Here is a 25,009-nt window from a genome sequence, read left to right as displayed (position 1 = left end):
TCCAAAAGCAATGTAAGAACTAAGTGCCTTGTTAAATCCAGATAACAAACTGTATATTGCAGAATTGACATTTGTATGCAGGTCCTATCGTGGCATTGAGGGTATCTCTGCACACACAGAGGATTCAGGGACCTTCATGAAGTGATTTTTGTAAGAGGGGAATTTAATCAGGGCATTCATGACTTATCACACAGGATATGTAAATCTTTTTTGTAGTTAAACTATAAATTAGCCTTTTTAGTGAAAGGATAAAATAAAAATATATGTTGTAAGAAAGGACATTGTAAGAATTTAGCTTCTCTATATCATAAAGTCATCTACTGTGTCTGTAATTGATGCCTATGGCAGTTGTTGATACCCTAACTATATTAGCTTTCTATGCCCTTTAGCAGGATTGAAAAATATTTCTGTTCCTTGTTAAGCTGTCTATTATCATGACATCATAAATATACTCATTTAGAATGGATGATTTGCTATTCCAATGCCTTCAAGCTCTTTTAAATAAATTATTTCCTACTATTCCAAGAATTAATATTGCCATAATTATGCATAAAGTAATAACATGCAATTAAAGTGGCCTTCACAGTTGTTTGAGGGAGAAGAACGTGTTGAGGAAATACTACTTGCTCCTTCTGAAAATACAAGTAAAGAGAATGAAAGGAGGGGGCTGGGAAAAGAATATTCAGGGGCTAGGGGATGCAGGAGTGCTACAGAATACTAAACTCTCCATTTCTAGGTCAGCAGTATAAATCTACCCCAGGTCAGTATAAACATTAAAGTGATTTCTATTTTTTGCCATCACTGTTTGTGAGTTGAGGTGATATCCTGAATGTGGGACACAGATTAGGTGTCTCTATAGACATTGCTAGTAATTGGCAGCTTTGTTGGCAGTCATAGTGAATAAGCCCATACCTGAGCATGAAGAAAGTAATTACTCTGTTTTTTTCCACCCCAAGAGAAATCCCTACAAGTTAGTATTATAGATGCTGTAAGGAAGAATTAAAATAAAGCTTCACACCCTGCTGGACCAGGAGAAATGATGGCAGAGGAAGTCACTTCTCCCGAATTAGCATTAAGTAACATCACAAGGCCCTAAGGTTCGGGGCTAATACACATAGAGGACAAAGAAAAAGGATAACAGTAGTACCTACTGTTTTTGCCTCCTTATTTTCTTCCCATCCTTTCTTGTGACCAGACTACCTGGCACAACCCTCATACTTGTGAATTTGAAGAGTTTGCTATTAAGTCCTCAAAAGTTCATAGTATCAGGACATTTCACGACCACTGCCAGAAGCTGAACATGAATTCTCAAATGGGCAGCAGCACCCCTACCTTGCTTCCCTGCTTGCTACTGATTATATTAAGGACAGTGGTCAGAGTGAACCTCTATTCTCAGTCCAAGCCCTTTCAAAGTCAGGAGAGGAACACAAAGGAAGGCCGAGCATAAAGGGGATGGGGTGGTAGTTTTCTTCACAAAGCCCTGATTCCCCCTGCGCCATAAAGAAAAGCAAAAGCTAACTCAGTGCTCCCTTTTCTACTACAGTTTTTTTTTCCAAATTTTATTCTGATTTTCCAAATTTCATTCTAAAAATGACAACAGGAGCAGCTAGGTGACACAGTGAATAGAGCACTGGCCCTGGAGTCAGGAGGAGCTGAATTCAAATCCAGCCTCAGACACTTAACACTTACTAGCCACATGACCTTGGGCAAGTCACTTAACCCCAATTGCCCTACCTTCCTTCCTCCAAAAAGCAAAAAATAAAATAAATAAAAATGACAACAAACCATAACAGTCTTATTATTACTCTTTACTTAGAAGAATCATAGTATTTTAGAATTGGAAAGTCCTTCAGAGGTCATTTAGTATATCCTGAACTAAACAGCCTAAAAATTACAAAATCTTCTACAAACAACTACCTGATTATCTAGGCTCAACTTGAACCTCTCCAGTGCCTAGGCTTTCTCTACTCCCTAAGACAGCCCAGACCATTTTTGCATGACTATAATTATAAATTTTCCTCAATATTGAGGTAAAATTCTCCTCCCTTTAGCTTTCACCAGTAGATCTTGGTTATGATCTCTGGGGTCAAGCAGAACAAAATCCCCCTTTTTCCCCTACATGACAAGCTTTTTTGGAAGATGATTGTAATGTCTCCTACATTTTTTCCTTCCCTAGGCATAATTTCAAATCTCTCCATCTTGGTTGCCCTCTTCAGGATAATGCTAAAACTTGTCTCTCTTTCCTGAGGTGGAGCACCAAGAACAGAATACCATACTTGAATTACAGCCTAATCAGGGCAGTCAGGAGTGGGACTCTCAGCTCCTTCACCTTCGACTCTATCCAACAAATACAAGATTACTCTGTCCTTTTGAGCTACCATGTTATAGTCTGCTTTGCCATTGCTCCCTAAGGACCGTGGGACCTTTACATCTGATTTGTAGCTATAATCATCCATATGTGTAATCACCCTCATTAAAACGGGAGCTCCTTGAGGAAGGAAACTGTCCTGCTTTTTCTGTTTATAACCCCTGCACTTGCCCCAGAATTTTGTGCAAAGTAACTACTTAATTAAGAGAACCAGGCCTAAAGATATGAGTTCAGAACCAATACAACCTCTCCCCATTCTCACATGCATGTATACACATCATTCTCTTTGAATTGGTTGCAACTGGTACATTCATTACTAACATATTCAGGATCTTTTAAAGAAAGATCTGTGGGGGCAGAGTCAAGATGGCGGAGTAGAAGCAGGACCTCCCCACTGTTCCCGCTTCCACCTTCCCCAATCCATGTAAAAAGGGGACTCTAAACAAACTTTGGAGCTGCAGAACCCACAAAATGACACAGAGAAGCTAACCTCCCACTGAGGACAGCCCAGCAGGCCTGGAAGAATTGGCCAGTGAAGCACTCTGGGAGCTGAGCCAAGCCCCACTCCGAGGCTTTAGCCCCAGGGCAGGCCTGACCAGCCACCAGCCAGAGGGACTCCAGATCTCCAGATCAGCAGCAGCCGTTTCCAGATTTATCAACACAGATGCAAAGGACAAAGTGAGAGGTCAGTGCAGTCTGGACTTTGGGACCCAATAAGTGGGAGTACATGGCTTTTGCCCCCGGGGCGAGAAGCCACTGAGACACCAGCACAGCCAGACAGCATCTCATGGCAGCTTCAGCTCCTGGCCTGCAGAGTGTAGGGGGACCAAGCACCAGTCTGAGGGGTAATTGCTCTTGCTTTAACCTGCTTGGATCTGGATTTCAGTGCAGGGTGGAGGTCCTGGAGTGTGTGTCCAGCTTGCCAGAGCATGTGGAGGCTTCAGAGAGGGCACCTATCTAATACCTACGGCAGCTGAGAAAACCCCAGCATTTGGGACAGAAGCTTCCCTGTCTGGTGGTAGAGTCCTACTGTGGCAAAAAGCCCAGGGATCAAGTGACTGAGGGGCAACATGACCAGGCAAAGGTAACAAAGCAGACAGAAGATTCCAACATTAGACTCCTATTTTGGAGACAAAAAGGAGTAAAGCATGGAACAGGAGGAAGATAGTGAAGTCAGAACTCCTGCACCAAAAGCTTCAAAGGAAAATACGATCTGATTACAGGCCATAGAGGACCTTAAGAAGCAGATAAGACAAGTGGAGGAAAAATTGGAAAGAGAAATGAGAACAATGCAAGAAAATTATGAAATGAGAGTCAACAACCTGACTGAGGAAAATAACACCTTAAAAAATAGACTAATTCAAATGGCAAAAGTGGCTCAAAAAGGCAATGGGGAAAGGAATGCCTTAAAAAGCCGAATTTTCCAGATGGAAAAAGAATCTCAAAAGCTCACTGAGGAGAATCATTGCTTCAGAATTAGATTGGAGCAAATGGAAACTAATGACTTTATGAGAAATCAAGATGCTATTAAACAGATCCAAACAAATGAAAGAATAGAAGGCAATGTGAAATATCTCATGGGAAAAACCACTAACCTGGAAAATAGATCCAGGACAGATAATTTAAAAATTATTGGACTAAGGGGCGGCCAGGTGTCTCTGCAAGTAAGAACACTGGCTCCAGTATTGGGATGACCTGGAGATGGAATCCTGGGCTCAGACACTCAGCACCACACCCAGAAATAACTGGCCGTGTAACCTTGAGCAAGTTACTTAACCCCAATCGCTTAAAAAAAAAATTATTGGACTATCTGAAAGCCATGATCAAAGTAAGAACCTAGAAATCATCCTCCAGGAAGTTCTCAAAGAAAACTGCCCTGATGTTTCAGAACCAGAGGGCAAAATAGAGGTTGAAAGAATCCATAGATAACCTCCTGAAAATGATCCCAAAAAGAAAACTCCTGGGAATATTATAGCCAGGTTCCAGAATGTCCAGATTAAGGAGAGAATATTACAAGCAGCCAGGAAGAAACAATTTGAATATTGTAGAAACACAATCAGGATAACCCAGGATATGGCAGCTATTACACTAAAGCATCGAAGGGCTTGGAATATGATATTCCGGAGGTCCAAGGAGCTGGGATTAAAACGAAGAGTCACCTACCCAGCAAAACTGAGTAGCACGTTTCAGGGGAAAATATGGTCATTCAGTGGAATAGAGGACTTTCAAGCATTCTTGTTGAAAAAACCAGAGTTGAATAGAAAATTTGCCATTCAGATACAAGAAGCAAGAGAAGCATGAGAAGGTAAACAGAGAAAAGAAGTCATAAGGAACTTATCAAATTTGAACTATTAACATTCCTACATGGAAAAACAGTAATTGTAACTTATGAAACTTTTCTCAGTAGTTGAAGGGAATAGAAATATATATATATGAGGGTATATTGGCATATGAATACATATGTGCATGTCTGTATATTGTTTACAGGTATACATAGATAGAGGGCACAGGACCAATTTAACAGGAAGGGATGATACTTAAAAGGTGAAATTAAGAGGTGAGAGAGGAATATAATGAGAGGAGATGGGTAGAGACAGAATGGGGTAAACTATTTCATAAAGAAGAGGCAAGGGAAAAGGGTTACAATTGAGGGGAAGAATAGGAAGGCAAAAGGTAATGGGTCAACCTTATTCTCACTGAATTTTGCTTGGGGAGGGGATGAAATACACACTAAATAGGGTATCTTACCCTCCAGGAGAGTAGGGGGGGAAGGGGATGAGAGAGTGGATGATGGAAGGGAGGGCAGGCTCGGGGGGAAGCAAGTTAGAAGCACCCACTTTTGAAAAGGGACAGGATCAAAGTAGAGAATAGAACAAGGGGGAGGTGGGATAGGAGGGAGGGAAATATAGTCAGTCTTTTACAATGTATCTACTATGTTATTGTTTTGTGTTATCCACACATGTACAACCTATACTGAACTGCTTATCTTCCCAGTAAGGGTGGGTGACAAGGGAGGAAGAGAATGAATCTGGAATTCAAAGTTTTAAAATCAAATACTCAAACATATATACTATTATTAATACTATTTTACATGTAATTGAGAAATAAGATATACAGGCACTGGGGCATAGAGATCCACTGGAAAAGTCGAAAGGGGTATGGGAGAAAGTATGGGAGAGAGCAGATTGGAGGAGGGGATATCCTGTGGGACTGTTATTTGGTGGTGGTGGGTAGAGGAAAAACAGGGAGAAAATTTGTAACTCAAAATCTGGCAGAAATAAATGATGTAAACCAAAAGTTAATAAAGCATTTGAAAAAAAAAAAGATATGAGTTCAAATGTGTCCTCAGACACTCTCTGTGAAAACTTGGACAAGTCACTTAGCCTCTCTGCCTCAGTTTCCTCATCCATAAATTGAGGACAAAAGCATCTGTCTCCGAAGGTTACTGTGAGGATCAAATGAGATGATATTTGTAAAACACTAAGCCCAATGCCTCGCAAATAGTAGGTGCTTAATAAATGCTTGCTCCCATTTCCCCTTAATAAATGCTTTTTAATTCATCCATTCACATTCATATTAAGTTTTCAGTTCACTAGGATTCCCTAGATCTTTTTTCATGTGAAATGCTTTCTAGCAACATCTCTCCCCTCCTGTACTTATACAGCTAATTTTTTAATCCAAGTGTTAAGACTTCATTTATGTAAAATCATGTCATGACTTTATGCAGAAGCTAGACTGATGAATAAGTAAGTTGGTAGTTATTAAAATATATAGATTGATTTAACCTTTTATCTTCATCTTCTTTGGTACTGAGCACGAGCCTAATACTTTGTGTAGTATGGGTATATATGTGTGTTTATGTGGCACACATGTGCATGCCTTTACATAATTTAAAATTTCATAATAAGACAGTTCCCAATATAATGAGAGTATTTGAGATATTTTCTGCTGAGTGCCTTTTATATTCTGTATTCTTGGGATCTGATAGAATCCAAATCTGTTGAACTTCATCACTTACCCTTAAGCTTAGTTTAAATAAAACTCTCACCTGTGTTGTTAATAACCAACATGTATCAGAAGCCAGAGGACTTCTCACTTGTTCCTTGGACACTCTTTAAAACATCCTACTTCCTTTTAATGGATTTGCTGAAAAAGATTGTTCCTTTACCATCCTGTTTTATTTATCCAACTGAAAATTTCTGTAAACTATTTCCATTTAATTTTATGTTGCAAGGATCCTTAAGGGCTTTAGGAATGTGGTTCTCAAAGTGCAATCCAAGGATCCCTGTGAGTCCCTAGACCTTTTCAGGAAGCAAACAAGTTCAAAACTTTTCATAATAATTTTTAGACATTATCTGCCTATTAAAATATTCTTCCATTTCTTTGTGAGCCTGAATTTTCTTCATCTACTCCAACCAAAGCAACATCTCAACAGATTAAAAATGCAGAAGCAAACATGAGAATCCAGCTACCTTCTATTAAGGCAGATAATAGATTTGCTAAAATATGGAAAACTGCTACTTTTCTCATTAAAAGTTTTTAAGCTATAGTTATTTTTATTAAAATATTTTATTTATATTAGCATAAGGTGCTTGATTGATGTTCTTCTTAGTGAATTAAATATTTTAAATGATTAGCTTTAATTTCTAATATGATAAATATTGGTTGATATAATCCATATAAATAAAAGCTCTTTGGGATCTTCAATGATTTTTAAACATAAAAAAGTATTCCTGAGACCAAAAAGTTTGAGAACCATTACTTTAGAGAAGTCTTCAGATTTCTCCTTGCAACATTCTTGTGAGGTAGTAGGTAAGAAAAAAAAATACATACAAAGAGGTAATATGGTTCCATCAGATCACTGGAAGTCATCTGCATGGGGCTCAGACTTCTGGTACCCTCATTCATTGACTGCTGCTCTGTCTGCTTACCCTGACCTGACAATTAGTTGAAAACCTTGTTTTATAAGTAATCAAATTTGTAGTCTCTTGTGCTTTCATAAACTGAAATCATGTCATACTATTGCTGCCATTCCTTTAAAAAATAAACTCCCCTACCACTATTTGACCATCAAAAAGATGGTAATAACCATGCCATTAATAAATGAAAATATTCTAACTAGTAACCTCTAGATGAAAGGCTTATTATCCCATTACTAGTCACTTGAGCTGTTTGGTCCCCTAGTACTATATTTGGTCTGAAGAGTCTAATCCTTGAACTATAAAAATCTAAGTAGTCCTTGACACAATTTGGAGCTATTAAAATCTATTGCTCCAAGAATCCTTTATTAAAAAATCAATTTAATTGTGCATACCCCATCTGGTCAGAATTAAACTCTTTTTTTTAAAAATCCTAACTCTGTATTTACCTGATGTCCCATATTGTGAACATGAATATTTTTAATAATAGAAACATTCTGTAGTGCTGAGAAAATAAAAATCTGAAGGAAATTTCTTAACATTTGCCAGGCTCCCCTTTGCTATTTCATATTCAGCCATAAAATTAAACTTCATGTAGTATTTATCATTTGAATGGGCCAAGAGAAGTCTAAGTTCAAGGACCATATAAATGTAATGTTACATTTATTTGCATATAATCATTTAAATTTTCATTTTCTTGCTTTCCTTAATTGAAATGGAAACCATTTTAGAGATAACTGGATTTCCCTATTGATATTTTTGGTTTGCTTTAAAAAAAATTAATTCAGGAAGCTTGAGTACTGAAAAAATAACATTTTCTATTTTTATTGTTTTACTTTCTGGTTTCATCTCCATTAGCAAAAGTGAACCATCTTTCTGTTAATAATGCTGAAGAAATATGCTTTAAATCATAGGGATTTATTTTTAATGAAGCCAGCATTTTGTTGTATACTTTCTTAACTTTTTATAACCACACTTAAGTGTTAGAGTCTTTGCTAGCTGAGGGTCTTTGTAAAGGTCTGTATCTATTAAAGTCTGAAAATATAGACTTATTCTTTGTTTAATAATAATAATAATAGCTAGCATTTATATAGTGCTTACTATATCCCAGGCATTGTGCTAAGTGTTTTACAAATATTAACACATTTGATCCTCACAACAACCCTGGAAGAGGTTGGTGTTGTTATTATCCCCATTTTACAGTTGAGGAAACTGAGACAAACAAAAGTTAAGTAACTTGCCCAGACTCACACAGCTAGAAAAGTGTCTGAGTCTGTATTTGAATTCATATTCCGGGCATAGCCCTCTCCAGTACACCACCTCGGTGCCTATGGGCATATGATGGTTAAGTTAAACGTATATCAATTCTCATGGTTACTTTATGCTTGTTGAGGTTGGGAGCTATTAAGCTTTGTCTGTGTATCTCTACTGCCTGATCTAGTGCCTAGCATATGGTAGATGCTTAAGGAGTTCTTGTTAATTGATGGAGGAGTTAATAATCATGCGTGACATAGACTTTCAGACTTAATTCTGAATTTTCTTAATCCCTTTCATTTTACTTAAGTATGAATGGGTCACTATCATGATGGGTTTTACTAATTGAGCATACTAGTTTTTAATATTTATTATATCTCTCAGACTAGTTCATATATAAACTACAAAATTAATCATTACTTGTTATTTTTCTCATTAAGACATCAGAGAAGTGTTCATGTGTTCTTTCAACAAATGTGTAAGAAAGCTACCACCACACCTTTTTAAAAAAAACATTCTAAACACAAGCATAGCTTATCATTTGCCAAACTTAACACCATTTTCATGTACAAACAGCCTAGGAAGATGGTAACCACCATCAGTTAAATAACCCATTGAGTAGGGTGACAATCCAGGTGTCAGCATAATCAAAAAAAAATTGTCGGTTGATGGACATTTGCTTTATTAATTATAATCAATTAGGTAATATTGTTATACTATTTTGATAGTCAGGCAATAGTTAAAATGAAAAGGAATCTTTTTTTCCAAGAAAGAAAAGCCATTTAATAACTTTGGGCCAGTTTGTTCATAGCAGTACCGTGCTTGAGATCTGAAAACCCCAGGAGCTTGGCAAGCCAGTAAGACTTGGCAGGTTTTCCTACCAACGTACTAAGTCTGAGTCAAACTGAGCCAGACTCTGGCTCACTAAGCTTTATATGTATTTAATATTCCTTGTTAACAAGAAGGTTATGGCGCAGGACTTTTTTTTCCACTAACCTCAGACAATAAAATATAGCCTCTCTAAACAACCACAATTTAAGAAACTACATACAATCACGCGGGGATTTTTGTCCATCCGTTCTGGTAGCGTGGTGTGTGCAGTTGTATGCACGTAAACATGCTGCTTTGTAACTTGTGGTTCCATTAAAAATGACATGCATGTGTTTACGAACTGGACTGCGCTCATACTTTCTGTGTAGATTGGCATTTGCTAGTGTGAAAGACTGATTTTATGGCATAGCATGTCACACAACTTGAACAAACCTCTCCCACAGAACTGGTAAAAGAGAAGGCAAGTCAGTTTGTAAAGATGCTAAAAATACAACGTGTTCTCATTGTCCTCAGATTTCACCTGGTGGGGTCATCCCAGAATGAAAATGAAATCAAGTTTTAGTTTTCAAACATTTTGTCAAAACAAAGCAAATACCAAACCCAGCCCATTTTTTGTTGTTTCTTTCCCTGCTAAACTCTTTGTGGTTCCAATGAAGCCAGCAGTTATAATTATACCCTACTGTATTGTGACATTCTGGGCATAGGAGCCATCTAAGCTGCCCTCTCCTATAGCACCTAAACACTGGGCCCGAATGTAGGAGGTGCTCAATCAGTGTTTAAGTTGAGATGAATGGTGGCTTTTTTCATTGAAGCATTAAAAACATGGAATTAAGGAAGGTTGTACATGGTTTCTGTTATACCCTTCAAAGCCTACTACACCTGCAATTGATAATTTAGTACAAACATATCAAAATTCTTCACAAAGCACTTACATGGGAAAGCTAACATCAGTTTTGATGAGAAACCAGATGTGACTATGCTTCGGGTATGTGTCTCCGAAGTGGATGCCATGGCATGGCCCCAAAGTAGTCTGTGGTAAACTAATCAGAGGGTGGGATGATAGTTCACATCCCCCCCTCCCCAGGACAGACAGTCATGGTCCTGTTTCTAGCAAGACTGCATTGTCCACTTTACCCATTGTTGTTACTGTTCAGTTGTCTAGTTGTGTCTGACTCTACGTGATTCCATGGACTTTGTTCATGGGGCTTTCTTAGAGTAGTTTGCCATTTCCTTCTCTAGTGTGTCACCTTTTTACAGATGAGGAACTGAGACAAATGGAGATTAAGTGACTTGCCCAGGGTCACACAGCTAGCATCTCAGGTCACATTTGTACTCAGATCTTCTGAACTCCAGGCCTGATGTTCTATCCACTGTATCACCTAACTGCCACACTTCACCCATTATTACCCAACAATTCCCCATGCCACACCTCTTGTGGTTAGGTGGGGGTATTGGATACCAGCCTCCAGATTCACAACTTCCTTGCTCTCCATTACCCCACATTCCAACAGTTGTTAAATCATATTTCTACCTTCACAACATCTCACAAATCTGTCCTCTTTTCTACACTCACACATCTGCCACCTTAATTCAGGTCTCTATCACCTCTTGTCATTGTAATTGTCTTGTAATTATTCTTAATGTTCTTTCCTCTCTCATTCATGTTCCACACAGGGATTTTTCTAAAGCATGTGTTTGACTTTGTCACTCCCCTTCTCAATATACTTCAGTACCTTCTTATTGATTCTATTACCGATATTACATCATCTTTTTAATTCTTATTCTGCATAAGTTTAATCAGAGAGTAAGGCATTACATAATTTATAAATAAGTTTCTATACATATAAACATATTATATATATGTAGAGAGAGAGATACATGTTGAGGGTACATAGCCCCCAGATTTTTACCTATGGGGTAGGTAATCCAAAAAGTTTGGAGGCCACAGGATTAGAGGAATTGCCAGGATCTCACAAGTATTGGCTCCATTGACTAGCTGATTAAGAATTCTAACATGAGTGAGGAGCTGGAGAAATTTTACATGGTCCATGTTTATTTGGTACTGAGTTACTAGTGGTTATGAAAGGTGCTTGGAAATAGGGTGTGTGTATTTTATAGGGTCTTCCTGTTCATTGTGTCATAAATAATGTTTAGTGGTCAGATTTAATTTACACTTTAGGAATAACAACAAGAGCTAACATTTATATAGCACTTTGAAGCTTGCAAAGCACTTCACATACATTACCTCATTTGATCCTTACAAAGACCCTATGAGGTAAGTGTTCTAATTATCCTCATCTTATAGATTAGGAAACTGAGTCTAAGAGCCCAGGGGACTTGACCGGAGTCAAATAGCTAGTGTGTGCCTGAGGCAGGATTTGAATTCAGATCTTTGGACTCTAAATCCAACATTCTATCCACTGAGTCACCTAGTTAGAATGAAGGGATTCTATGGAATTCTGGTTTCCTTTTTTTTTTTTTAACCATCTCTGGTGATCCATTTAACAAATATACTATTTAAAGTCACTATAATGTACATTGCTTTTTCTAGTCCCTGGGAGAGAGCAAACCAATCAATAAGAATTCATTAAGTGCTTAGCATATGCCGAGCACCATGTGAGGGCTTGGAATACAAAGGTCAAAGTGAAGCAGTCCCAGCCCTCAAGGAGCCTGCAGTTCATCAAAGGCAGGATTTACGTATATAACTAAGAATATGTACCAAGGAAAATACATGGTAATGGTGGGGAAATGTGCCAGTTGCCAGGGGTGGGAGAAGGATCAGGAAAGGTGATAGAAGACAGGAGTTGATAATCCATTAGAGATGATAAAAAGCATGTTTGAAGATGCCCCACAAAGGTGCCATGACTAATGTAATTATTTAATATCGCTAATATGTTATTCCTAAGGCACCTGCAGAGAATCAGGGATCTCATTAAAAAGTCCTCGAACCATTCCCAGAGACAGGTCAGCTCCAGCCTAGGTCCTCAGTTTGTCTCTTTTTCATTTGATTGGTTAACTATTACAAAGAGATGCTAAGTATTTTATTCTAATTATCATGTCAGTCCTCATAGGCATCAAATTAGAATTATTCCATCTAGCTGCTTTTGCAGCACAAAGTAAAAGAGAACAGAATAAAATCAATCCATATTATTATTTTTTAATAAAATTTTTAGCTCATCTTTCTGAAAGTTCAAGGTCACTACCTCATTTTTTTGCCCTATTCCTCCTCTCTGTTGGTAGATGGTTATCCCTTAATTTGGAGGTCTCACAGGCTGCCCAGGAAGATGTCTGATAGTTTCACCCAATCAGCCAGTAAAGTAGTACATGGAATTGCATTTTAATAATGTTTGTAGATGTTTTAGGAGGCAACTTGGTGGTGCGATGGATAGAGCACTGGGCCTGGAGTCAGGAAGACCTGAGTTCAAATCCAACCTCAGACATTTACTAGCTGTGTGACCCTGGCCAAGTCACTTAACCTCTATTTGCCATAATCCATTAGAGAAGGAAATAGCAATGGTTCTTTGCTAAGAAAATCCCATAGATAGCATGGTCCGCAGGGTTACAAAGGGTCAGACACTATTGAACAACAAAAAATAAGTGCTTGTTGACGAATTGTTCAAGGTTCTTCTTGATCTTCTTTTTGAAATTACTTTGTATTTACTTATGTAAATATATGCTCTTAGAGGGTAGAGACAATTTTTTTCAGATCTTTGTATAACCATCCCGACCCATTGCTTGCATATTACAAGGGCTTTTATAATGTTTTAAATAAATTTAAATGGGAAAAAATAGAAATTAACCATACTGTCCAGATGTAATAGGTTTAGAAAGACTGGAGGATGAGGCAGGCTTTGCAATTTTAAGCATTTTTTAAAAATGTGCATGCAACCCAGAGAAGACCAAGTGAAGCAAAGTAATGCAGCTGTGGCATTTCTACCCTTGTTACCTCAGTTCTGACTCCTTGAAACCTGATCCCAGATCATATCTCCTTCATCACTCCATTGGACTCTCTTGATCCTGATGCAGGTTCTTGTCTCAAATCCCTGAGATATCAAATTTTTAACTTTTATCACAGTCCACATTTTAACTGCTTAGAAATGCCTTCAGTTGATTACCTTGTGGCAGATACACTAATTACCTTCTGCAGAGTTGTGTCAATTATGTTAAATAAGTAGTCTTTCATGGAGTATGCTATGTGAGCCTCAGCTACTCAAACATGTACATAATTTACATTATAAAGAGGTACATAACAGATACCTTCATGTTACAGACCAATTCATTCCATTCAGCAAACATTTATTGAGCACCTACTATGTGCTTGGAAATCATACGAAAATGACAATTCCTGTTCTCAAGGAACTTGCATTCTTCTAGGTAATATAGCAGTACCCAGACAAGTAAATATAAGATGAGTAGTGATGGGACAGTGGCAACGCCAAAATGCTCTAAGAAAATGGAGGAAGAGAGTGCTGATAGCTGGAGATACCCAGAAAAGCTTCCCTTTAGAGGCCCTACCTGAGCTGAGCCTTGGAGAAAGCTCAGGATTCTACAAGGTAATGAGAGAAGGCATTTGGTAATGACAGAATGATCATAGAACAGAGACTTAGCACTGGAAAGGATCTTAGAGGTCATTTACCAATAGTCTAAATCCTGTTGTTTTATAGATGAGCCAACCAAGATGTAGTGAAGGTGAACAAGTCATGGGGTTGGGGGGGTGGGGAGAGTGATAGGGCTAAGATAAAACCCAGTCTTTCCACTCTACCACCTCAGTTCCTCTCTTCTCCCCTTCTTCATTCCCTATCCTTCTTCCTCTATGGTGTGAAGACAAAGACTCTAGACATAGAGCCAGAAGATATAGATTTGAATCCTGCTTCCAGTACTCACATGCCTGGGCCAGGCCTTTCCCTGCTTTGGGCCTAGCTTACTCTTAGGGTAAAATGAGCTGATCTTAAGCGGTTCTAGTGATCTCTTCCCTCTACTATTGACCACAGGCATCAGTTCACATCTCTCTTTCGACTCTGGGCCTATTGCCTTTTAGCCTTCCTTTCTAATCCATATTCTACACCCCTGTCACATCTGAGGCCCAGATCTGACCATATGACTCCTCTGTTCAGAAAGCTTTAGTGATCCCCTGTGATCTCTAGGATAAAATACAAACTCTTCATCTTGGCAATTAAGACCCTGTTTCCTACCTGCTTTTCCAACCTTGTTTTATATTAATTCCCTTCACAAACTCTGTAATCATTGAAAAACTAGATCCCTAGTTCAGACTTGATATTCCCTCTCCTACTCTCTGTCTGTTACCCCTTAGATGAATCCAAACTTCACAGAAGAAATCCTCTCAATAAAAGGATTTGTTCTGTAAAACTTGGACTCAGTCAAAAGGCTGCATCCAAGGATTTAGAAGGCCACATGTGGCCTCAAGGTTACAGGTTCCACAACCCTGCCATGGGCTATCCACCACTTCCTCTAATATTTATCTTCATCTCCGCATCTCAGAAGATGTTGCCTTCAAGACCCATTTCAGTGACCAACCCTTCTCTAAATCCCCCCAGTTACTAGTATTCTTTCTCTCTTCAGTTTACCCTATACATAGCCTGCCTCACCAGCAGAATGTAATTTTCTTAAATTTTTGTCTTTGTATTCTTAGCACACAGTACCTGGCACATGGTAGATATTTAATAAATGTTTATAAAAGTGTTAAATGTAGTCAGTCAATAGGTTTGACCCAGGTCTCCTCAGCCCTATTAGGAATTGTATATGCATGGTCACTGTCCTAACAGAAATGGTAATCTTCTTAGGTTACATGACAAGTGAATATGAAATAGTAGCAAACAACATAAACCAGTAATAATATCAAAATGTTTGGTATAGGCTATCATTCTTATACAAAGTCCAAGGATATCTTAATTAATGCGATATAACTTCATATAAATGAGGTAGAAATTTGGCCTGATTTAATAAATTTCATTTGAGATGGAATTAATATTTAACTAGTATTTCAGACTGGGGGCGGGGGGAATGGAAACAGACACATTTTGTGAGGAAAATGGGACTAGCTTTATCAGGCAGTAGAGGTACATGTTGGAGATTAATGAGGAAATAAAGTTGCTTTGGGTTGGATGAGGTCAGCTTATAGAGGGCTTTGAAAGCTAGGCAGAAGAATGAAATTTGATGTAAGAGGCAGTTGGGAACCATTATAAATTTTGAGTAGTAAAGTGACATGATAAGTACCAAGCTAATCTATAAGGATTAGCCTGGTCAGTCAGAACCAGGATAAAACTAACAACAATGGGTGAACGTTACAGAGAAAAATTAAAATTTGATGTTGGGGAAAACTTTCTTATGGTTTGAGCTGTCCAAAAATGGCTTGGGCTGACTACAGGGTAATAGATCCTGCTCTCTTTGAAGACCTTTAAACCAAACCTAGATGACCAGATCACCCGCTACTCTCGATGTTATAGGAGAGATTCATTTTTAGGTAAAGCACTGAGGGCTCTTGAAATCTAAAATTCTTTCGTTCTGTGGTCCAATATTTGGGCATTTAATTTGATTCAGTGGGCACACCAATTATGTGGCTAGTACTATGTTAGGTACATTGAGGAACACAAAAGGTGCAGAACTAATAATCCCATTCCTTCAAGGAACGTGACATCTTTTTTGTTGTTGGGTTTTTTGGGGGGATTTTTTGCTTTTTGGAGGGCAATTGGGATTAAGTGACTTGCCCAAAGTCACATGGCTAGTGTGCTGAGTGTCTGAGGCTGGATTTGAACTCAGGTCCTCCTGACTCCAGGGCCAGTGCTCTATTCACTGCGCCACCTAGCCACCCTGGAATGTGACATCGTGCTAGGAAGAAAATATATGCAAACTTAAAATACTTATTTTTGAGAAATATTCGTTATAATAAAGTGCCTTAATGGTTTGACATACACTATAGTAACAAGGCTAAAGGCTCTAATACTTCTGGTGTTTTTTTAAAATTATTAACTGAAATATCTATCAAATAAAAAGCAAAAAAATTCATTTATAAACTATCTGATTTTTTTTATGATAATATTCTTAAAAGTGCTGTTTGCATGCCAGTGTATTATAGATTTGTAGGACAAGTCTAGCTACCTATAGCAAAGTGCCTGATACATAATAGGTACTTAATAAATGCTGATTGATTGTATTTGTTTTCTTGATAGTCTTCAAGATTTCTTCACTTTTTCATCAGATTATCTTCTAGCTACTTTGCCCTCTCCTTTCTGCCTGTCAAAATTCTACCTTTCTTTTGAAGCCTACCATAGAGTCTCATCTACACAAAGCTTGCTACAGTTGTTCTGACCCTGCAGTGAACTCTTGATTGTCTGAACCCCTATTACATTTATAGTCTGCATATCTCTACTTATTCAATTATATGGTTTCTTTAATTCTACTCTTTATTTTATGTTCCCACTATTCACTCAATTAATTTTAACCTCTTGCTTTATATGAGGCACTCTATTGGGACTGAGTAGAATACAGAGATGAAGAAGACATGGAATGTCCCCTTAAGGAGTTCACAGACAACAAGGTACATCAGACGTGTGCACATATTACTTAGAAAAACAAAATGTTGGGGTGGCTAGGTGGCACAGGGAATACAGCTCCAGCCCTGGAGTCAGGAGGACCAGAGTTTAAATCTGGCCTCAGACACTTGGCACACTTACTAGCCATGAGACCTTGGCCAAGTCACTTAACCCCAATTGCCCTGCCTCCCCTCCAAAAAGCAAAAAAAAATAAAGAAAAAGAAAAAATGTGAGGTTGCATAGGAAAGGTAGAAACAAAGTACAGTATTAATGTTTACCTCCTCACTTAGATTATAAACCTATGGGCATGCCAAATATGCATGTAATAATTAATACTTCATAAGTTTTTATTTTAATATGATCATCTGCAGTTTTATTTTTATCAGGTTTTTTCAGCATAATATACAATGAAATATTAGAGTACCTCAGTTTCTTCAAAATATTGATAGTATGATCCATTGAAAAAATATATATTTTATGAAAGAACAACTGCTATATGGTCCTACGGCTAATTATTCCTCCGCAGCTGTGTCCAGCTGGTGGTCCACATTCCATACCACTTCTCTTCAGTGTATGGAAACATTTAGGTCAATATTGATATAAAGCTTCATACAACTTTCTTCTCTTTCAGCTTTGGTTCGCCTTCGTTAATGGATTTTCTGGACAGATTTTATTTGAACGCTGGTGCATCGGCTTGTACAATGTGGTAAGCATTCCCCATCTCCATTTGATAGCCTGCAGAACTTCAGTGACATTCCATTGTTGTTTATGTCTGGGAAGTGTATCTAAGTCAATCATCTGTATACATATCATGCACTACAAATACATCTTTAGGGCCTTTGTGGCCGCGACACATCCTGCAGAAGCACTAACCTTACACATGTGTTTTCAATCATGGCAGATCATTCTGGAATCACCCCATGAAATTATTACTCCATATATCTTGATAAAATACTGTTGCAACCTCTTTAACAATTGGCTATGTGACATTTTAATATTTCTTTAGGCCAAATGAAAATTTCTGAAATTTACCAAAACATATCCCATTTCAAAAAATTATTTCTGAATTCACAAACATAGGGGTACACATAAAATATGTAATTGTTGTCTTTCTTTTTGTCCTACATTGATTTGTGGAAGAATGTTTTCCTACTTAAATCAGACTAACAGATAAGTTCATATTTTTGTGTCCTATCAAGGCTAAATTAGTCATCTAAAATTTTCTACTTTTATAATGATTTAAAAATATTCAGTTAGTGAACTGCTTCCGAATTCAGAAGCAACAATTTTGATTTTGTGGTAAATACAAGGAGTAATTATTAAAGGAAATCTAGCTTATACTATAGTATTTCAGAAATACTAACCAGACAGTGGGATGCCATTGTGAAAAGAGTGAGCCAGAGAACCTGGGTTCAAGCCCCTAGCTCTACCACATTCTGTCTCTATGGGATTTTGGACAAGGTACTTCTCTTCTCTGGGCTTCAATTTCTCATCTATAAAATGAGGGGATGAGACTAGATGACTTTTTAAGGCCTTTTCCAACTCTCAGATCTGATTGTCTCTACAAAAACATCATTGACACAGATGCCTCCTATACTGATGACCCTATCCAAGTTGCTTTGTGTGCTCTGGGAACTTGTTTTCTGCATACATCTATGTAGTCGACCTTAGAAGTCTTTGGACATGCAGAAATGTCACTAGATAAAGTGTTAGCAATACTTAAATGACATATATGAATCTATAGTTGGTGAATATAGTCGGTTAGAGAACTGTGCCAACTCTGTATCAACCTGTGCTGTGTTCCACGAATCCTCATCAGCCATACCCCTAACAAACTGATGTGCAGATTTGTACAACTGGAAGCAAGTAGAACTTGGAAAGAAGGTGAAGTTAATCAGTATAAATTCAGTCTCTGCCAGAAAATGATTTGGAATTTACATCCTTATGCTACTAGGTCAATAGTATCTTCTTATATTAAGAACAGAATGAGACTATTTACATAAGCATTGAGTGAAATTGTTAGGATTAGCTTAAAGTGGTGTAACACTTTAGGGAAAATATTTCAGGTTAATAAGTCTCTGCTAATTCTTCTTGATTGAATTTTTATATGATTTTCGTACCATTTGTAGAGGTAACATGATAGAGTACAAAAAACCCCAAACTTGAATTCTGGTCCTAGTTTGCATACTTATTAACCATATGTGACCTTTCACAAGTTACTTGGACCACTGTTTGGTTATCAATCACCAAGCATTTTATTAAATGCCTACTATGTGTCAGACATTGTTGTAAGGGTTCAGGATACCAAGTCAGATTTGAAATAATCCATGTTCTCAATGAGCTTATATTGGGAAAGATAGAATGTATAAAATGTGGCATATAATCTTCACTCTTTATCCATAAAATGAACAGGATTACATTAAAAAAAATCTGAGGCCCATTCCAGCTTTTTTTTAAATGTGTATTTATATGTAGTTATAATTAAATCAAATACAATTATAAGGACATTTCTGAAGTGAAACTAAAAAGGTATCAAGAAGATGGTACTGAGTAATTTACAGCAAGCCAGTGACTCCATCCATGGTATGATTTAAGGTTAGTGTAAAACTAGTAGGTGGAAGTGAGCTGGATTGGGGAAACAGAATGGATTTAGTTCAGTAGGAACTCTGTGCTGTTTTTAACTTCTGGATACCACATTTTTGAAAGGACATTGACGAGAGAGAACTTCCAAATGATAGATGACAATGGGCTTTGAGATCATGTCATATGAGGATCAATTGAGGAAATTTAGGAATGCTTCACTTTGAGAAGAGAAGACTGGTAAAGAGAGGGGAAAGAGGGAAATGAAGGTCATGACACAAGTACAATATTGAAAGGACAGTCATTTAGAAGAGTAATTGAACTTGCTTTGATTGACCCATCAGGGCAGAGCTAGTAACAAGGAGGAGGGGTAGAAAGGAAATTTAGGGTAAAATAAGAAAAAACTTAGCTAACAATGAGAGATGTCCAGAAGTGAAATTATTTGCCTCTGTAGGTAATGAGTCCCCCTTCATAGAGGTACAGGTTGAGGTAAGTGACCTCTGAGGTCCCTTTCAAACCCTGAAATTCTACGATGTCCTTTGCATTTAGAAAAGAAATCCACAATCCAAAATAGAGCCTATGGAGCCATTCATTCAAAACACAATTCATGTAAAATGGTGGTGTTTGTTGAGTGAGTTCAGAATTTTCCTCGAATGGTCCAAATTAGCCACTACAGATTTTTTTTTCTTTACTTTCAAATCAAAGCATCTCAGAGTTCAAAGTGGAGTAAACCTGAGAGTTTATTCTAGCAAGAGTGGGGAACCTGCGGCCTTAAGGCCACATGTGGCCCTCTAAGCCCCCTTTAACTAAATTCAAACTTTACAGAACAAATCCCCTTAATAAAAGGATTTGTTCTGTTAAACTTAGACTTAGTCGAAAGGCCATCCCCAGGGACCTGGAAGGCCACATGTGGCCTTGAGGCTGCAGGTTCCCCACTCTGTAAGTCTAGTCCAATTCTCCATTGTACAGATGAAGAAACTGAAGCCTATAAGCAAAATGATCTATCTGTGATCATAAAACTGATGAAAGCAAAGGCAGGACTGGAATCCAAGTCCATTGACTTCCAATCCATTGCCTTCCTAACACATTATGGCTGCTCTCTGAATTCTTTGGCTTAATTCTGTAGCTTAATTTTTGCAGTTTCTCATTATGTTCTGGCTCTTTTATCTCAGCATCACATCTTAATGATGTATAGCCTTTCTAACATTTCCAGGTACCTTTCTTAGTCTACGTCACTATATGATGGCAGTTTGGTAGGACTATTTACCTAGCTATGCCAGCATCTCTGGTAAGACTGGTTCCAGGTGTTATTTCTGGCTATCTACCACTTAACAGAAAGGGGAGCTAGCACTGAGCTGGCACGTCTGCTCCCTCACTCCTGATTTTTGAGATATTAATAACAATACTATATTCATTCCTAACATTCTTACAACTTTAACCATTCATACTTTAATTCAGAATTGTTCTGCTAGTTCCTTTTTTTCCATACAGAAGTAGTTCATATGGGTGTATGTTTTCAAACATGTCAAGCCCCACTTTACTGGTTTTTTAAATGTTTATTATAGCAACATGCAGCACTTGCAAACAAGTCAAAGTAGATGAAGTCAAGAACATTCCTTCTCACACCATCTTCCCTTTACTTTGCTAGGATACTTGGAAACCATTTATTGGTCTTTAGGGACAGTCTTCAGTGGATTTAAAATGCTGCCTAGAATGAAAATAAACACTTTAGGCATAAATATAATAACTATAGATCAGAATAGCTCCCATTGGCATTTAGGATAATGGCTTTTCCAAGATAGCCAGAGAATTTACTTATGAACCTTCCAGGTAATCTACAGGCCAGTGTCCTACAATAATGTTTATACTGTAACATTTCCTTCCATTGGGTCCCTATGGTGAATAAATAAGCTATTTATAGTATCCCTCCCTGGTTTATCATTAAAAATAGTACCATCCTTATTACCATTCCACTAAGGTAATCTTTTTAGTGTGTATACAGGTAAGAAATGTATTAAGTTGGTTCACAACCTTCTTTTGACCCACCCAAAGTTTCCATAAGCATCTCAAAATTTGAAGATCACTGATTTCAGCTGGTTGTCTCTACACTGCTCTCTGTACTCAGGCTTACCGTCTTTGATGTCAGAACCATAGGACTTTCATTCTGCAAGGGACCTTGGAGATCATCTAACTCTATCCCTCCCATTTTGCAGATGAGGAAATCAAGGTCTAGAGCCATGAACTTGCTTGAGGTCACATAGCTAGTTTGTTGCACAAGCTGAGATTTGAACCCAAATTGTCTGACTCTCTTTGGATATTTCCCCATATGACAAATTAAAAAATGGTGCCCAAAATTGTGATTGTAGAGTGCACTTCAAATTCACATTTTATAGCTGTTAAAATATAATGGCTAGCATTTATATAACACTTTGGTTTATAGCATGCTCTATATAACTTTAAATCTTCATAGCCCCATAAAGTAGGTACTAAAGGTATCATTTATTATTATTAAGCTGTCTTTGAAGATCTCAAGTCATTTGGCCCAGATGATTCTATGATCTGCATTTTACAGAGGACACTATTCAGTCTCCAAGAGTTTGAATGACTTACCTGTGGTCACAAACTAATAAATGTTAGAGATAGTCTTTATACCTAGAGCTTTCTGATTTCTGTGCCAACACTCTATCCACTATATCATGCTGCCACTCACTCAATAGCTCTTTTGTGTTTTGGACACAGGCATTATAAACAGACTGTATAAATCATTTCTCCTTTGGATAATGATTACTGTTGAGGACATAGCTTCTCAGGTGTCTTCTCTATTGAGCTTGACAGTTTCTTGCTTCGTGCCTAGACCTTTAAACTCTCACTAGGACACAGGGAAGGTATCCAGGAGTACTATGAAGCTCATTATGCTGAAGCAACAGGAAGCTCCTAACGAAATCGCTCTAGGCCAAGTACCTAAAAAGCAGACTAGAGAAAAAGTTTTGGGCCCTGTTCCCTGGATAGGACCCAGGACTTAATATGAGGTTTTTATTAATCTTAGTCATCTCATCTCTATTTGCTTTAAACTGATGGATTTTTACAAAAAAAAATGTTTTCTTTCCCTGGCACAGATACTCAATCTCCATCTAACTTGTGTGGGCTAAAGACTTCCTAGAAATCATTTGCTTGTCTCTAACATCATGATGTTCATTAATCGAGGGTCAAGGCATCTCTGCTGATGTGGGAATAGAGGGAGGAGGGTCTGTAGTGACTGAATACCAAAAGTGCACGGTTAGGGTGTTTCATTAATATAGATTGTGGTATCTTTACACTAGATAAAACTGAGGCAAGACAATTGTGACTAAAATGTAAATGTTTACATCCTAGTAATTTTCAAGCAGCCTTATTTAGGTTTTTACTTAATGTGAATGAACCTAATTTATTTTCTTGACATTTAAGGTTCAGAATTTCCTAGACTAGAATTTATGATTAGAGTTGTAAATTTTTTCTTAGCAAGCTTCAGGAAAACACACTCAGACCTTGAGTTACTTTGGAACTGAATGCAGTTCCATATTGAATGGGGTGTGTTGCACAGTCATCAGCCTGTACTGAAGAGGAAAATAGATGTTAATCTATCTGGACTTGTTAGCTAATCATTATTATGTATCCTGTAATAAGAGGCTCAATTTATTCGTTTTTAGGCCAGTGAAGGAACAATAAGATTAAGAAATTATCCTTTGATTCCCTTCCTTTGTACTGAAGGTGCTTAGAGAGTTATGAATCACAGGGATTCTCACGTTGGGGCTTGACAGGGAAATTAAGTCATCGTTCTGTAAACCTGAAACACTTTGAAAGTGTGCAAAACAAAAAGGACATTTTAATGGATCATTGTTCTTTCTGTATAGATTTTCACTGCATTGCCACCCTTCACTCTGGGAATCTTTGAACGGATTTGTACTCAGGAGAGCATGCTCAGGTTTCCACAGCTCTACAGGATTACCCAGAATGCTGAAGGGTTTAACACAAAGGTGAGCAAAAAAAATGTTATTGAAGGTACTTCATTCTAAAATGACATAGCTATCCCACTCCCTTCCCCCCCCCCTCCAGCTCACTGTATTCTAGCCCTGGTCGACATTGTGCCTAACAATTCTAAGAAATTGAACCACAGTAGATTGAAACACTGGACTCATTTCCTCCCCACATAATGTAATTAGTGAAATGTGATGGAGGGGCTGGGATTGAGGGGTGGTAGGGAGTATAGAAAAATACAATTATTATATACAATAAGAAACAAGGGAGAAAACGACAATTTGGAGGAGAGTGGGGAAAGCATTGGGTCTATTTGATTATTAAGCTCTGTTCATCTTTTCCTTGACTTACCATTTTGGGGTGGAAAGTCAGAAGCTTTAGGATCAATTTTAAATAAGGCTACATGAGCCTTGGGCTACAAATACCTTTATCTTGATATTTGGGAAGCTGTAAAATCGTGCCCACTCCCTCAGGTTGGGCCCTAGTTTCTTGGTACAGTTCAGAGGTCCCATGGCACTTAGAAAAGAATGTGCACAAAGATAGAACCAATCACAGGTGTGTTCCAAAACTGGAATATCCAATGTGTAGGAAAACATCCAAAGAGAAAATAGGGGATCCCTAGGATACATATAAGGAGGGTGTCTGTGGGCTGCTACAGCAGAAAATCTATTATATTCCTTGCCAGTTGCGGGTATGCCTGGAAGCATCAAGATTAACAGAGGCTGCCAATCAAAGGAGACAAAGATGTAAGCTGAATTTGTGTTGTGGAAGTTTGCCTACAAGGCTATTAGAAGAGTATATATAAATTCAGCTGACCAAATCATATGCTTAAATTGATGCTTGATTTTTGGGTTCATGGAATCCTTTCTTGTTTACACGTCAGGTAGGAGCAAAACCCAGGTTCTGAATCAGTTATTGAGGACGATTTTATGCTAGTTATTATTTATTGTGAGAGCTTTCCTGCTTCAGTGAAATTCTGGTAGCAATTCCCTGTTCCTTCTAACAAACACCTCTCTTAGCCCCCTTTCTCCAAGGTCTTGTGAAAAGCATGGTACAAATTCTAACATGTTAGGGATTGGAAACAATGAAAATTACCATTTTGGTTCTATTCAGTTCCCAGTTGTGTCAGTCCTGATTGTAATTTCCGTGAGCAGTAAAGCATCCAGTTATTTGTGTCTCTGTTACTAGCACAAATTTTGCAACTTTTTCTGTAGCATTGTTTTTTTTAACAAGAATTAATGAACCTCCAAAGTTTCAAATAGTGGATAAAAATAAGCCAGAATAGTTTTTTTCCATGATATTTCTTTGTTGTTGTTTTTCCCTTCAGGTGACTGACTTGTCCTATGGTTATCCCAACTTCTATAGAACTAGTTTTATATACAAGAATTTTAAGTGGTTTATTTTTCTTTCTGTTTTGTACTCTTCCCTTGCCTACCCTATTCCCACATTGTTTCAAATGGTCAAATTTCTCAGTGATTCTGGGCCCCAGACCT

General features: G+C 37.8%; 1 protein-coding gene across 1 annotated transcript in view; it reads left to right on the top strand.

Moving 5' to 3' along the window:
* Window positions 1–25,009, top strand: part of ATP8A2 (ATPase phospholipid transporting 8A2) — a 784,050-nt gene that overhangs the window by 574,566 nt on the left and 184,475 nt on the right. Inside the window, 2 exon segments of the mRNA XM_069080803.1 lie at window positions 17,554–17,628; window positions 23,393–23,515. Of these exon segments, the coding sequence (XP_068936904.1) occupies window positions 17,554–17,628; window positions 23,393–23,515 (198 nt within the window).

This window comes from Petaurus breviceps, unplaced genomic scaffold (genome assembly GCF_028583685.1).
Source record: "Petaurus breviceps papuanus isolate PSGF00001 unplaced genomic scaffold, PetGlider_PUasm1.0 91133, whole genome shotgun sequence".
In the NCBI taxonomy this organism is placed as follows: Eukaryota; Metazoa; Chordata; class Mammalia; order Diprotodontia; family Petauridae; genus Petaurus; species Petaurus breviceps.
The sequence above is the reverse complement of the archived record's forward strand: the minus strand, read 5'-3'. Positions and strand labels throughout refer to the sequence as shown.